Raw genomic sequence first — 14,734 nt, 5'->3', positions numbered from 1 at the left:
TCCAACAGGTCCATGATGTCCTTCTTACGTGGCAGGCCCAGAGCTGGGTGCAGCCCTGCAGGTGGGGTCTGAGAGAGGAGCAGAGGGAGAGAATCCCCTCTTTCACCCTCTGGCCACGCTGCTTCTCATCCAGCCCAGGACGTGACTGGGCTTGCTGGGCTGCACCCACACATTGCTGGGTCCAGCTTGTCATGCCCTGTAGGACTGCTCTCAATCCCTTCATATTCCAGCTTGTATTTGGGATTTCCCCAGCCCATGTGCAGGACCCTGCACTTGGCCTTGTTGGCCCTCATGAGGTTTGTGCAGGCCCAGCTCTGGTGCCCATTAAAGGCCCTCTGGATGCCATCCCTTCTCTCCAGCACGTCACTGCACCACACAGCTTGGTTGGTGTCCCTGGCAAACTTGCTGACAACACAGATGTTTAAAGCTTTAGTTTAACATTAATAACTTCTGATCTGTCAGATTAATTGTTTCACCCAAACCAGTAAAACATACAAACATTCTTATTAACAAAACTCCAAATTATGAAGGAATTGATTTCTGCTTACTGTAATTAATCTCCCTTTAATCCCATATTTCATACTTACCCATCAGTTTGCTGTCAATCTTGACCTTATCTGTTTTTATGGATAAATTAAGTTGTAGGGTCTCATTTGCACTATAGGAAAACTAGAAAAGATGACATAATAGAGATATTTATACCTTCATTTGACAAGATTAATTTAATGCATTTTCTACGATTCTCAATAATCAGACCTGTGAAGGTTTTAGAAACTCTCCCAAGCCTTATGCCCTTTTTTCATTTTGGGCAGATACATTTATAGAAAAACGTTTTAATGAACCTAATCCTTCACAATCAGAATTTTCAAGTACCAAGGGACAGCAATATCCGAAAACTCTCTTTTCATTAATTTAATTTACATTTGGTTAGAAGTATCAAAGCAGCAAAAGTGCTGTTCAGAGGCAGTAAGTATAGCTGCTGACCCTGCTGAGTTCTCCCTTCCCACACCATCTGGCCCCATTACTTCTGTGGGCACAGCAGACTTGCACCACATGGAGGGGAAATCTCTTGCATCTTTTACAGTGCAGCCTCCTCATTTTACAGCCAAATCATAAGGTTCACATGCTCCAAAACATGAGCTTCTGCTCATGCTGAAAGAGCAGCAATGACAATTGTTGGGAAACAAGAAGAACAAATAAAAATACAAACGCTTGATAAAGCAAATGCTTTGTGCTAGGCACAGATGATGCAGAAATGCTCATTAATTCTCAAAACTAGTTAGTGAGCTTGTAAGATATAAAGTCAGCATAACATTTGTGAGTCAAACTTGGAGCTTAGAAAATAGACCATTTTTAAAATATTATTTCCTTTTGCAATAAAAAAAGTGAGAGTGAAAGAAGCATAACTACTAGGTAGCCAAGCAACAGCATATTGTTACCATTCTTACCATTCCCATTTTTATAGATACAAAATGGGAAAGATAATGAATTGGAATGTGGAGAGGGAGAGCACTGAAATTCTTGCATTTTATCATCAATGATTTCACTAGATTGCATAAAAAGTGAAGAATAAAACATTAGTGGTCTCAAATTCCTCCAGAGACAGTTCAATAATTCCATGGGTTACACAGGTAGAGAAATCAGGGAGAAAGATTGAGGGCTTTGAGGGGAGACTTCAGGAGCTCTGAGCCAAAATGGTAGCCTTTCACTACTACTGCCAAAGGAAAATCTCCATCAGAGGTGACTTTCTTTTCTGAAGGAAACACATATTACCTGTGTAATTCTGGACACATGTGGCTACGGGAACAATTTAGAAGAACTGAGCATATTTAGTAGGTGAATAATATTTTCACATTTACCTCTTTACTCACGAATGAAAATTTTCCTTCATCTGACTCATCAACAGAAGCTTCAAATTCAAATTGGCTGTTTCCAACCACAAATTTTTTATCCTGAGGATGAGAAAATTTCAGTTTAGAATTTGTATAGAATCACCAAGCACAGTAAAATATCACCAGGCGATATCCTGTTCAGCACTGGAAGTAATCAAATCCAAAGGGAGAAGGCTAACTGGTTACAGTCATCTTCTAAAGCAATGCTAGAGAGAAGCTGAGCCAGAGCAATCTGTGATTTTGCTGCACTCCTCCAACATTCATTCATGGTAGGCACACCAAGAAGTTCAAGGAAAGCAAGATCATATATAGCAGTCTGTTTTAGGGAGCAATAAGAAAAAGATGAGAGATGTGAATACTGGATGGCTTCACACATCAGATGTGTTATTAACAGAGCTGTGTGAGTTCTGCCCTTAAAGGTTTTCTCTGTAGGGATTCTGGGCAGAGCATCAATGCAAGAGTTGCATGGGAAACTGGAATGAACATCTCTCAGCTCTTCCTGCCTTTCTCCTGCCTTATCGTGACTCCAGCTGTATTTTCACAGGACAGTCTTCAATGGCAGCACTAATTTAAGGGTGTTACTACCTCCTAGACATCTTCCCCTCTCTTCTCCCTAGATCCCAAATCTATTGATTCCTGTCTTAAGTCTGTAGCACATATTGACTTTCACTGCTCTCACAAAACTCTCAGCTTGGCTGCTCTGTGATTCAAAGAACTTGGCTGGCTAAAAGCCTCATCCCATGACATTTTTTCTGTGCTGGGTCATTCTCCTGCCCATTTGACAGACATGCAAACAGTTTTGCCAGAAGAATATTAGAAAGAAGTGAGTAGCAAGGATATTTTCATACACTACTGTTGGTAAAGACTTAGGAAATCACAACTCACTTGGGGACAAGACAACATTCACCTTTAGAGAATCACAAAATAGTTTGGGTTGGAAGGGACTTTCAAAGACCATCTAGTCCAACAATCCTGACATAAGCAGGGACACCCTTCCTTAGACCAGGTTGTTTGAAGCCCCATACAACTTGGCTTTGAACATTTCTAGGGATGGGGTACACACAAGTTTCTTGGGTAACCTGTTCCAGTCTCTCACCATCCTCATTGCAAGAGACTTCTTCCTTATCTCTATAAAACTACCCTTTCTCACTTTAGAAAATGTTGCCCTTTTCTCTGACCCTACAGACCCTGGTAAAATGTCTCTCTCCATCATTCTTATAAGCCCTCTTAATATATTGAAAGTCCACAAAAATGTTGCTCAGGAGCTTCCTCGAGGCTGGACCACCTCAACTCTGTCAGCTTTTCTTCATAGGAGATGAACTCCAGCTCTCACCTTCTCCCTGATCATTTCCATGTCTCTTCTCTGGACCTACTCCAACAGGTCCACCTCTTTCTTGCACTGGGAGCCCCAGAGTTGGATGCAATACTCCAGCTGAAGTTTCAGGAGAGTGGACTGGAGGAAGATAGATCACCTCCCTTGACCTGTTGGCCACACTTCTTTTGATGCAGCCCAGGACACTATTGGTTCTGGGCTGCAAGTGCACATTTCCAGCTCACATCTAATGTTTCATTCTCAAGTCCTTCTCCACAAGGCTACTCTCAATCCATTCAACCCCCACTCTGCATTGACCCAGGTGCAGGACCTTCTCAGTGGCCTTGCTGAATTTCTTAAGAACTTCACTGTGGATGTAAAGAACTAGTCCCTGGTTTTGACCAGAGCCATCTGAGTCTGGAGTGCACCTGGCAAAAACATAATGGTTACTGGATTCCTCTTTTCTGCTCCAAAGGTTAAGTACATTGTCTCCTGCTATCATCTAAGTCTTGTGTATGAGCATCTTGTCCTTTTTATTTGTAGCAACTTCTTCAGTGTCGGAAACACAGGTACCTTCTGGTACCTAGGTTTTATCTAATAATCTGGTACACTAGGTTTATCTAATTAATGCAGTGGAAAGCTTTCCTACAGCACCTTCACTGTGACAGGTTGGGCAGTGAACATGAGCCCACCAAGGTTTGGGGCTGAGGAGGACAACATGTATCTGGACAACTAACCAGATAAAGGTTAAAATAGACTTGAGGCTCTGGGTGGTTATTTTATAGAAGAAAACAAACCTTTTACTTCTTCCTTCTAGGAAGCTAGATATAGAAAATAAGCTGCTGCCTGAACTCTCAAAAGCCTTGTCTGAAAATTTACAGCCTATTCTGCCTTACAGAAAACATCTACATAATCCAGGTTTTAAACCATATCCTTACAATTATTTTTTATAGGAATGCTGCCTTGTTTTCCTTGCACCACATATTTTAATATAATGTGATTTTCAAAAGTGTTCAAATTCTGCTACTGCTATGTAAGGCTTTCCCACTCGCTTAACAGCAGGCTCTGGGAGAGGAGGAGAGCTGTGGTGTGTGTGACAGCTGATACCTGGAGTGCACTGAAATCAGAAGCTGTTTACCAGGCTCTTGAGCAGAAGGCAGCAGAGCTCACAGTCAGTAGTCTGGGGGCAAGAGATGTGTAGCAAGCACTAGGAAGCAGGTTACACATCAGACACACATGGCAAAGACAAATCCAAGTGGGAAATTACTTTTAACGAAAATCTTTGGCGGGCTAATAAGATTATCTTGATGCTGGTACATCTGTCTCTCCTACTGTGCCAATCTTTCAAGGACTCAGCTGGAGAATGCCTCTCAGAAATTGCATGCAATATGACTGATCAGTACTAGACTTCCCTCCCTCTGCCTGTCTGGGATGGCGCTACTCCCACAAGAATGACAACAGCTTGGATTTCTCTCTCCTTCCTACTGAAATTCTTTCAGAGGAAGGAAGGACAGAATAGTCAACAGCTCCTCCTCTTCTAGGCTATTTCCCTCCAGTGGAAGCTATCATGAGGAGACTTATTCTTTGTACTTTAAGCATTTACAAGTTTACAGGAGCATACAAAACGTGTGAGTTTATACTTCCACCCTCAATGGAAGTATAGCATTTCTATATTTTCAGTATAGAAATAATTCTTGATATAGTCCAGCAACAGCAGTTTTTAAAGCCATTTTCCTCTCCTACTCACCAAGTAAGCCCTTTAATGTTCATCTCCACCTAGAGATGAAGATTCTTATATGTACAATGTTGGACAGTGCACTTAGTCACCCATGGCAAGGCTGAGTGTGCAACACCCCTTTAAGTAAAGCACAGATTAAAGCAAGATAATAGAACTGGTAGTTCAAAGTGACATCATAACATTAATTTTCTGCTTTTTCTAAGCAAAAATTTAGGCAAGTAAAATAGGAGGAAAATGGATATACCAACATCCTAACCAATAAAGACCTTAAATGTGCTCATAGCTGCATGACTGCTAGCTTCAAAGATGCTGTAATGCCCAGCATATCCTGTGGCAAAATTGTTCCACATGAGAAGCCAAATGCTATTTAGCATTTGGGCTGTGGGTCAATCCCTACAAAATATCCATCCATGGCTTCTCCTGAGCCACCCTGTTTTCCATGAAATGTTTACCAAAGGCTAAGTGTAAGTTATGCCCTTTATTCAAATGAACTTTCAATCATCAAAGTTTCTTCTTCAGATAGAATAATCCCACAGGCATGAGTGCCTATGTGATTACCACTATTTCATGCCTTATTTGTCTGTTATCACATGTATTAAAGGGCTGTGTATATAGCTGTAGTCACTGTGTGTGTTTGTTGAAGTCCTGTCACTAAAGGCATTCTTGTTCTGACTTAAGAACACACCTCTGTACTTACTCCTCGTAAGACTTCCCAGTTCCAAGCTAAATAAATACATTCTGTAGGCAAACTGTTAAACATTGCTACCCATGACAAAGCATCCCATCCACAGGATGTGTCTTAGCATTTGTTAAATGCAATTGATATCTCACAGAATTAAAAAAGCCCAGTGCCTTTTTCTCCATTCCCTTTTTGTTACTAGTAGTTCAGAAGGATTAAAGTGCTTATCCATAGAATAATAAACTAGATGAAGGAGTTTTTGCATTCCTGTTGCTGTTTCTCCTTGGAGGACAAGGGTCCACTAGAAGTCAAATTCAGCACATCTAGATTATGCATCTAGCCTGAATTTCTCTAGAGAGAGAAAAGGCTCTTCCAATTATAACAAGGGAGCAGGAAACGATTTTCCTCTTGGGCAGAAAAACACCTCTTGCCAATGTAAGCAAAAGTAATAAAGTATAATCTCCAGAATACTTTTCAATTAGCTGTGGATGTAGGAGAGGTGTTGTATTCCACATGTTGCACACAGCCACATGTCCTACCAGGGACCAGTTCTGGCATCTTGGAGAACAGACCAAATTCACCAAATTTGCATTTCACTGTCTGCATATATTTTAAGGTCTTCAAACAAAAGTGTTTATTATTGAACATGTGTTTTTATAGCACAATTTTCATATATGTCTATAGTAGTGACACACATCATGGTCTTTACATGGTGCTTACAGGTTGCTTTTTGCACTTCTCTGAATACCCTTCTTATATTGCTGCTCTTCAGGCCTGTTGACTCTTTTCCATCCCTTGGCAGGAGCAGCAAAAATGATAGAAGGAATTTAGAAGCTATACAGCATTCCAATTTGAAAAAGGAAAAAAAAAAACCCTCAAAAAGAAGAGCCTTCTTTCCCATGATAGATGGCCAGTAGTAAAAGAAATCAATGCACTCCCCAGTGCATCTATCATCAATTCCCATTTACACAAAGACAACACAGAAACAAAGAATAGAAACTGATAACAATACTTGAGCTATCACCTAAAAATGGTTTTAAAGCTTCATTTTCATCCCACTAACAATAACATTTTATGCATTGTCTAGACTAGAATGCAATTAAAACCCTGGGGTCTATCTGACTAAGAGACTTTGTAATTTATTTTCTGGAAGCAAGTATTAAGAAAGAGAAGCCTTTGCTATGGGTGAGAGAATACCTGATCTTCTGGTTTGATGGTCACACACACACACACACAAAAGTGAAAGATGATATCCAAACTAAGAAACATTAAATGTTTAATGAGTGCATTTTTGTATTTAAGGTGGAAACTTAAAAAAAAAATTAAGCACACAGAGTGATGTCATTCTAGAACAATAGCAGTAAAACCCACAAAGTATTTAATTTGAAAAAGATGTGAAGCATTCACAATTCTTACAGTTCCTCACATTTCACTACATGAAAAATAACTGTCCAGTGTTTTAATAGGTCCAGCTTACATTCTTTAAAATGCCCCCTCCATTTTAATAGTTAGAGTATTTTCTCCAGCTCTCTTGGTGATGACTCTACCACAGTAACCAATATTATATCAAACATGAATGTGCAGCCCTTTTCTTTCTTTAAATTACAAGCAGGATCTCTAAGGCACAGGAACTAATTCTTTAGTTTAGGGATGTGGATGCAGTTTAAGAGGCATTCAAATGACAGCTAGCATTGAATTAATCTGCTTACCTGATAATAATCTAGATGTTTTCCCTCAAAATACACAGTTGTTTGGTACTCCATAGGTATTATTGAAGGGTCAGGGTTTAGAAACTGTGGGCATTCTCCTTCCTGGGGAGAGATACATTTTATATGTTATTACAAATAAAAAAACTTATCACAACAAGCTCCAATGGCCTTTGGACAATAGAATGATTGTTCTGAAGAACTTCATGCTTAAAATACGGTGACAGATTTGATTACACCCTTTCAAATTAGACATGCTAAAAATGACTGCAGCATATGTCAAAGCTGTGGGTGATTATCTCTCCCTGCCTTGAAATCTCGTTCCTCCCATTGAAGCAAAATAGTAAAAGGCACAGAAATATCCTTTCAGGAGTTATTCAGTCTCACTGCCCCGCCTCAATCACACCCTTAAATTCCCACCCCCGCACTGTCACTAAAAAAAAACCACCTTACATTTCTGGAGTTAACTTTAGAATCATTTTCAAATCTCTAATTCAACCAACTGATATGAGAGATCCAGCGAACAAAATATTGAAGTGTTCTAATAAAAAACCTAATAACCTTATTTTTAAACATTACCATATTTTGTTTAATCACATCTTGTACTGAAGAGGACTCTTCACAGATATGTCTCTTCCAGTCCCACTGGCAATTCCATCTATTGCTTGCACAGGAATAGCATCTACAAATATAACATGGTAGTCATGACAAATTGTCAGGCTTTTTCCCCCGCTAACAAGAAAAGTAAATGAAATTCCATATATATTCACAGAGGGTAAATCAGTCTGTTAGAGTGTCCTTACTATATTAAGATCAAAACTTCACAAGAACAGATCAAGAACCCCAAAAAGCTATTTTATCCTTTAAATAAATATTTGAGCAGGGATCAGAAAATCATAGCATTTGCAAAAACTTTGAGATCAAGCCTGAGAGGACTGGAAGTGATTTTGATCAACCTTCATACACAGGGATGAACAAAGGCTTTGGGCTGGCTGCACCTGCCCTGTTTGAAGGCACTGCAACCCAAAGCACCAAATTACCACCATCATTACAAGGAACAAGTAGGCACACAGATGTCCACCTTGCTCACCTGCAGACACATTAGCAGCTCCAGAAATGGCAACACAATGAACTGGCCTTAATTATAGGTGCCATGAATATTGCTATTCCATGCTTTATGTTGCTGGCTCTCCAGGTGCCTGTCGCAGACATCTTTCATGAAAAATCCTTTCTTAGGATTTTTCCTTGTGAGAAGCTGCAGTTTTCAGCAACCAAAGTAAACAATGGTTATCTGCTGCTGTGGAATGCAACAGGTGATTGGTCTCCTGTGGGTGTTTGGATTTCTTGACCACTCATGGCAGAGCTGGCTCTTGCTCTGTCTGAGACACAGATCTTTGTTATTCATTCCTTTTCTATTCTTAGCTTAGCTAGCTGCTGAAGAAACCTTTCCTTTCTATTGCTTTTTAGTATAGTCTAATGTAACCTATATCATAAAATAATAAATTAAGCCTTCTGATCATGGAGTCAACATTCTCGTCTCTTCTTCACCCTGAAAACCCTTGTGACCGCAGTCACAGGTGCCCTTCAACCATTTTTAAACTCCGTTAAAATGTAAGAAAAAGGATTTGGACGCTGGCAAATTTTGAGTGCCAAAGGCTTAATTATGAAATGATTGAGTAATTCAGGTGCCAGTTACCTAACACACCAAGCTACAGGATCTAAACATTTAAGAAGCTGAAATACTCACGGCTGATTTTCAATAAGATTCATTGCTTCTTCACAGTCATAGAAAGGGTAAGTATGTGATGCAAAAAAAATCTTGTTCTTTTCAAAGGTTAACTGAAGTGGAACTGAAACATGATCTATCACAAAAGAAAAAAAAATTATCAAAATGGTTGTTGAATTCTTCAGCTCTTGAGCCGAATGATACAATGATAACAGTTTTATTAATTTACAGGACATAAGCAAATATTTAACTATACTGTTAACACTCTGGATCTCATGACCTAAAGTCTGTTTTGTCTTTTTAAGCTTTACAAAATTTTTCACGATTCTCAGAAGAAAAACAGAGAGAGAAAAAAGGGAAGAAACATAATTAAAGAATAGTTTTGTTTTATGGAAGTGTTTTTCAGTGGTGCTATCATCATGCTAACTTTAAAAGAGTCTAGAAGAACAAGGAAAACTGATTAAAAACATAATTGAACACAGACGAAAACTGGCACAAGAACAGTAATTTTAAATAAAACATTTTCTTAAATATGAATATGTCTGCATGTAAAATTACTCCTTTCATTTGTGAATTAAAAATGTTACGTGAATTCAAGCAAGTGATCTTTGTGGTTAATGCCCAACAGTGCCTGCAACAGTTACCACAGGCATTTGTGAGCTTCAGTTTGCCATACACAATTTCTCCACAAATGTACTTCTAGTCAGGATTATTACTAAAGAGTGAAACTGTTTTAAATACCTTTTGCAGAAATCATTAAGCCCTTATGACAAGCTATTTCACAAGCTATTGAGCAACTTCAAACTCTGCTTTCCTTCAACAGGTTCTTGGAAGACCATCAGCTGCTTGGCTGGAAGTTACCTCTGCCTGCACTGGGTCCCCTTGAATATTTCAGACTCACAGCAGCAACAGGGGATTTCCTAACAACAGGACTGAGAAAAGGCATCCTTCCTAGAAATTCCTTTTGGAACCAACCAACCAACCACAACCCAGACTTGTCCAACGTCAATAGGGCTTCTTAACAGTAACTGGATGTCTCAGGACTGCCAGGAATATACATATACCATGCATACCAATATATTAAGGGCAGGTGTCAAAAGATTGGGGCCAGACTGTTCAGACAGAGCAAGGAACAACAAATTGAGACATAGGAGGCCCATCTGAATAGGAAGACAAAAGATCTTTACTTTGAGGGTGACAGAGCACTGGAAAAGGCTGCCCAGAGAGGTTGTGAAGTCTCCTTTGGAGACATTCAAAACCCACCTGGACGAGATGCTGTGCAATCTGCTTTAGGTAAACCTGCTTTAGCAGGGGGGTTACACTAGGTAACCTCCCCAGGTCCCTTCTGCCCCTAAAAATTCTGTGGTTCTGTGAATGCTTGTAGCTGCCTGCCTTCTCCTGGTGTCTGCTGAGTTTCTGAGCGCCCTAATATTGCTCTTGAACATCCTTTCAGATGTGCAACCAACTCAGAGAGTCATATTATTTCTAGATTGCTTGTTTATTCTAATGCCTTCTCTGATGGGCTTCTAGTCTTACATTTAGTGCTGGATGACATCCAGATATCACATTTATCAACCCCATTGCTTTATGTCCTGCTTTACAAATATTTAGGGAATGTGAATTGGCCTTAAATAACAGTGTGCTGCTTTAACACTTAACAGAATCTGATATACCACAATATACTCCAGCTAGTGTAAAATTCAATAATGAGATTTTAATGTAATTACTCTCCCTGCAACTAAAATTAGATTTTACCTGTTTCAGCCTTAAGAGAATTGAAACTTATCTTAAAAAGTGCTTCCAAGTACCACTTTGACAGTTCATGACTGTTAAAATGCATATAAAAGACTTATCCTCAGGGGTATGTCTGCAAGCTGTAAGAGCACGTGTTTTCTGCTTGTAATTTCTCTTCAGATTTTTAAACTTGATACATAATAAACAGTGTTGTGTAATGAGTTTCATTCCATGTGTTTATGCATCAAGATATATGAACTATGAACAAAGCACTGTCTAGGAAACTGCACAGAATTATGGCTGGCAACAGACCTCAGGCCTATAATCAGTGCTTCAGAACAATGGTGCAGTCTTTAATTATATGATGAAGTATTTTTCCATCAGGCTTACTGCTGCAGAATTTGGAGGACACACAGAAGAAGAGACAGAGGGCTGGATGCTAGGAAGGATAACCTTGTAACATGAACCAGAGAAAAGGCCACTGAAGTATTGTTGTCCAGAGCAGACTAAGAAGTCAGACACGAATTCCTTCATAGCTGAAGCAGGTAGAAATCTCTTCTGTCCCCACAAGTCAGAGTGCTTAGGCTTAGAGTAGGGTAACTGGGTTTTGTTTGTTTGGGACACAGAATAGCACCTCTCTGACTCCATGTCTATGTCTCTCCCAAGCTACTGTTTCAAGTTCCCAGCAGAAACACTGGGAATGCTACAGATTGTAAATATATCAATAGAAAAAGTTTGAGCAAACTGACAGTTCAGCAACAGACTATTTGGGGAGAAGGACTGGAAGAGGAAAAAAAACCATTTTGTAGGCACCTCATATAAGAGCATAACATTGGAAACAACAGTCTATGTTCTGTTCTTATTATCCATGTAGGGTAGCAATATTTCTTTACCTTGATGTTTTGGTGTTGGAGGAATTATATCAGGGGGATCACAGATAATAACCCCTTCTTTCAACTGAGCAGAGTGCACTGTTTCACCAAAGGTACAGCAAACCTTGTCACTCTCAGTCAAAGTTGGCATGGGACTTACAGTCAGTTCCACCTGGAAATAAAATTTTAAAAGGGTAAAATATTTGGAAGAAATGAGATAAGACCCAGTAAGACTTGGAAAATTTCAATTTCAAAGGTGATATTTTAGCTAGCATCACAGAACATGACTCTTCTTTTCAATTTTTACTTCTTCCCATCTCTTAATCTTTTCTCCTTAAACCCCTACCAGTCTTTCCAGGCTGGGTCTTTGTTGAAGCAGACTGATACAAAAACCTCTTGTCCTGTCAATGCATCAGACCAGAACAAAATTGTCTGAACAGACACACCCAAAACCTTTTATTCTTGTCCTCAGCATCCAGTTTAGCAACAGTAAACAGAATACTTAACACTTAAACCCTGACAAAATTAATTAATACTACATTAACCTCAGGTGTTCTTAGTGAATAATGAAAACAGAACTGGATAGGCGGGAAATGGTGGAGTTTGAAAGGGATGAACAGAAAAGTGGCTTCCTCAAGACTCCATGCAAATGCAAAAAATCCAATACTGAGAAAGGATTTCTGAATGGTGATGAGATCTTATCTTCCTCAGAGAAAGAAAGCATTTGAGAAACTAAAAATAAGTAAATAAGATGGGAAAACATAACAAGGAAAGAGAAAACAATCCAGCTGAAATTTGGGATCTTGTTCTTGACTTAATGTTTCAAGTCTGTTAATTATACAGTCTAACTTTCCATTTTGTATTGTCAGTAGAAAAGACAATTATCCCTTTCTCACTGAAAGCAGTTATACTCTACTAATATTTTTATTCGCCATAGAAATGGCCTTAACACAATGCTGTTTACATAATTTAGAAGTGGAATTGAAGTGACTTGAAAGAAATTTTCTTTATTTCTGATTAAGAGGAATTAAAAGCCATTTTATTGATTTTACTTGCTGAACACCCCCAGGAAGCACTCAGTCTGCATTGGCATGCCTCATTTGGAATTACAGCAAGCTATGACACCCTAATCACACTCCAAAAACTCAGTTTTGTAGTTTTGTTGCCATAGAGTCATTTTGCATGCTGAATTTACCTTCTCCATGTATCCGCTGTGTAGGCAAATCCACTGCTGATTTTAAAGCAACATCTTATGGCTTCACTGCTTACTTAAGTTCATGCTCAAGTAAGCTGAAAGGGCAGCATGAAATCTCCCCTACCAATTACTTTTTATGGGTTATACAACACTGTGCAACACTTTCATAATATTCAGGTAAGTGCTTTATCATCCATACTAGTGCATCACTTTGGTTTACATAGGTCAGAAACGTGAACTCAACCTGCAAGAGCAGCAGGCAAGAAAGAGCACTGTAAGAAATGACAGAGACTGAGACACCAAAACAGCCTCCTATTCCTAGTCTCCACTGTGCATAAAGAAATCAGATATTCATCTTTCTGGTAGTCACACCAATGTGCTTAAAGAATATTTATGGAAATCATCATCCTGTTATACCTTAGCAGGAGCTCTGCGACTCATATTTAGAGGGTCTGCACTAATGATAGTCACACATGTGCCACTTGGACTCCACAGCCAGTGGTTCTCCTTATCAGCTGTACCACAGTCTGCCTTCTTTGTGCACCTGAAAAAACAAAAGGAACAAAACCCAAGGCAGTATTATAGCTGGACTCTGCTTTCTCTGAATTATGCAACAATTTCATGATTAGAGACTGAAATTGCAACACAAGATGTCTACAAATTTGCTTTAATATTGACTAGTGGGGTTGCTATTAGAGAATTTTTAACAAAATTAGTGGTGCAACTACAATTGATGGTTTGACATGCCAAGAGCAAGTGCCTATACTGTTTTGGACAACACCTTGAATTAGACAACCCAAATCCAGGCAGTGACAGCATAGGAACCATGGGGCAGTGGAGCTATCTGAAATCAAGCTGATAATCTTCATTGCAATTTGCAATAACATCCTGAATGAGAGGCCACAGACTGTTTTTTCCCTGCAGGTCAAGTGGCAGACACCTATGTATTGCCACTGATAAGACACAGCACTCAAGAGAGCAAGATGCAACAGAGAAGTATTGCTGGGAGCATACAAGCTTGTGGATAATGTCTGTGTAACCCCAGTGCTACAAATGTTATTTTGTAGGGAATGTTTTCCTTAACAACTGCCAGTATTTAAAACCTCTTTCTGCCAAGGCAGTGTTACAATTGTGGAAGACAAGAGCAGTTGTGCAGCCTCACCAAAAACACCAGAAGATTTTCCCAGCTCAAGTACAGGAAGAAATGCTGCAGTACAGAAGCTGCATGGGGCTACAAAAGCTTGTTGAGGTGGGGACAGTCTCATGTGTATTCTTTCCATTCTGTGCAAAGTTTAAAAGAAAATGCTGGAGTATCTCTGCTCTAGCAGAAAGTTGACTATTAACTCATCAGGGGCTTTAATGCAGTGCAGCTGTTGCACAGCACTATCAAACCTCCTTTAAACAAATCATTTACATACAGAGTAAACATTCACATAATATATCCCTAAACACACTACTAAGTGCTGTGTGTAATCATGAGACAGAACAGAAACTTAGAATGAAGCACTTTTTTTCTCCCCTTTGGAAATAATATTAGCAAATGTGAAAATACATGTTTGCCTGTTCTCAGAAACCATTAATATTTTGATATATTGAGGTCAGTGGTCATATCAGAAACCTGAAGGGAAATCTAAGGAAAATTGCCTTTTTTATGATATATGCCAAAGCCTTCAACTCCCAGCAGCCCAGGAGGAGTTTGAGGTTACATTCCAAATTCTCAGGTTTCATCCACAGCAACTGAAACCCCAGGCTGGAGGAGTTACAGTATATTACATAAACCTGCACACACCACATAAGTTTCTCTGCAGTGCTCCATATTATGCTACATCAGGCTGATAGGTAACCTAATGCGATAGTTCACATTTTCAGGCAGGAAACTA

At 39.4% G+C, this 14,734-nt stretch overlaps 1 protein-coding gene across 8 annotated transcripts in view; it reads right to left on the bottom strand.

Moving 5' to 3' along the window:
* PLXNB2 (plexin B2) overlaps positions 1–14,734 on the bottom strand; it is a 252,189-nt gene that overhangs the window by 56,494 nt on the left and 180,961 nt on the right. For all 8 annotated transcript variants that reach the window (XM_077179032.1, XM_077179028.1, XM_077179033.1 and 5 more), the window contains 7 exons: positions 13,272–13,398; positions 11,681–11,831; positions 9,075–9,189; positions 7,907–8,009; positions 7,331–7,432; positions 1,860–1,952; positions 588–669 (listed from right to left, as the gene is read on the bottom strand). In XM_077179032.1, coding sequence (XP_077035147.1) covers positions 588–669; positions 1,860–1,952; positions 7,331–7,432; positions 7,907–8,009; positions 9,075–9,189; positions 11,681–11,831; positions 13,272–13,398 — 773 coding nt within the window. The remainder of the gene's footprint in view (positions 1–587; positions 670–1,859; positions 1,953–7,330; positions 7,433–7,906; positions 8,010–9,074; positions 9,190–11,680; positions 11,832–13,271; positions 13,399–14,734) is intronic.

This window comes from Agelaius phoeniceus, chromosome 5 (genome assembly GCF_051311805.1).
Source record: "Agelaius phoeniceus isolate bAgePho1 chromosome 5, bAgePho1.hap1, whole genome shotgun sequence".
NCBI classification, from domain to species: Eukaryota; Metazoa; Chordata; class Aves; order Passeriformes; family Icteridae; genus Agelaius; species Agelaius phoeniceus.
This window is presented reverse-complemented; position numbering and strand designations above follow the sequence as displayed.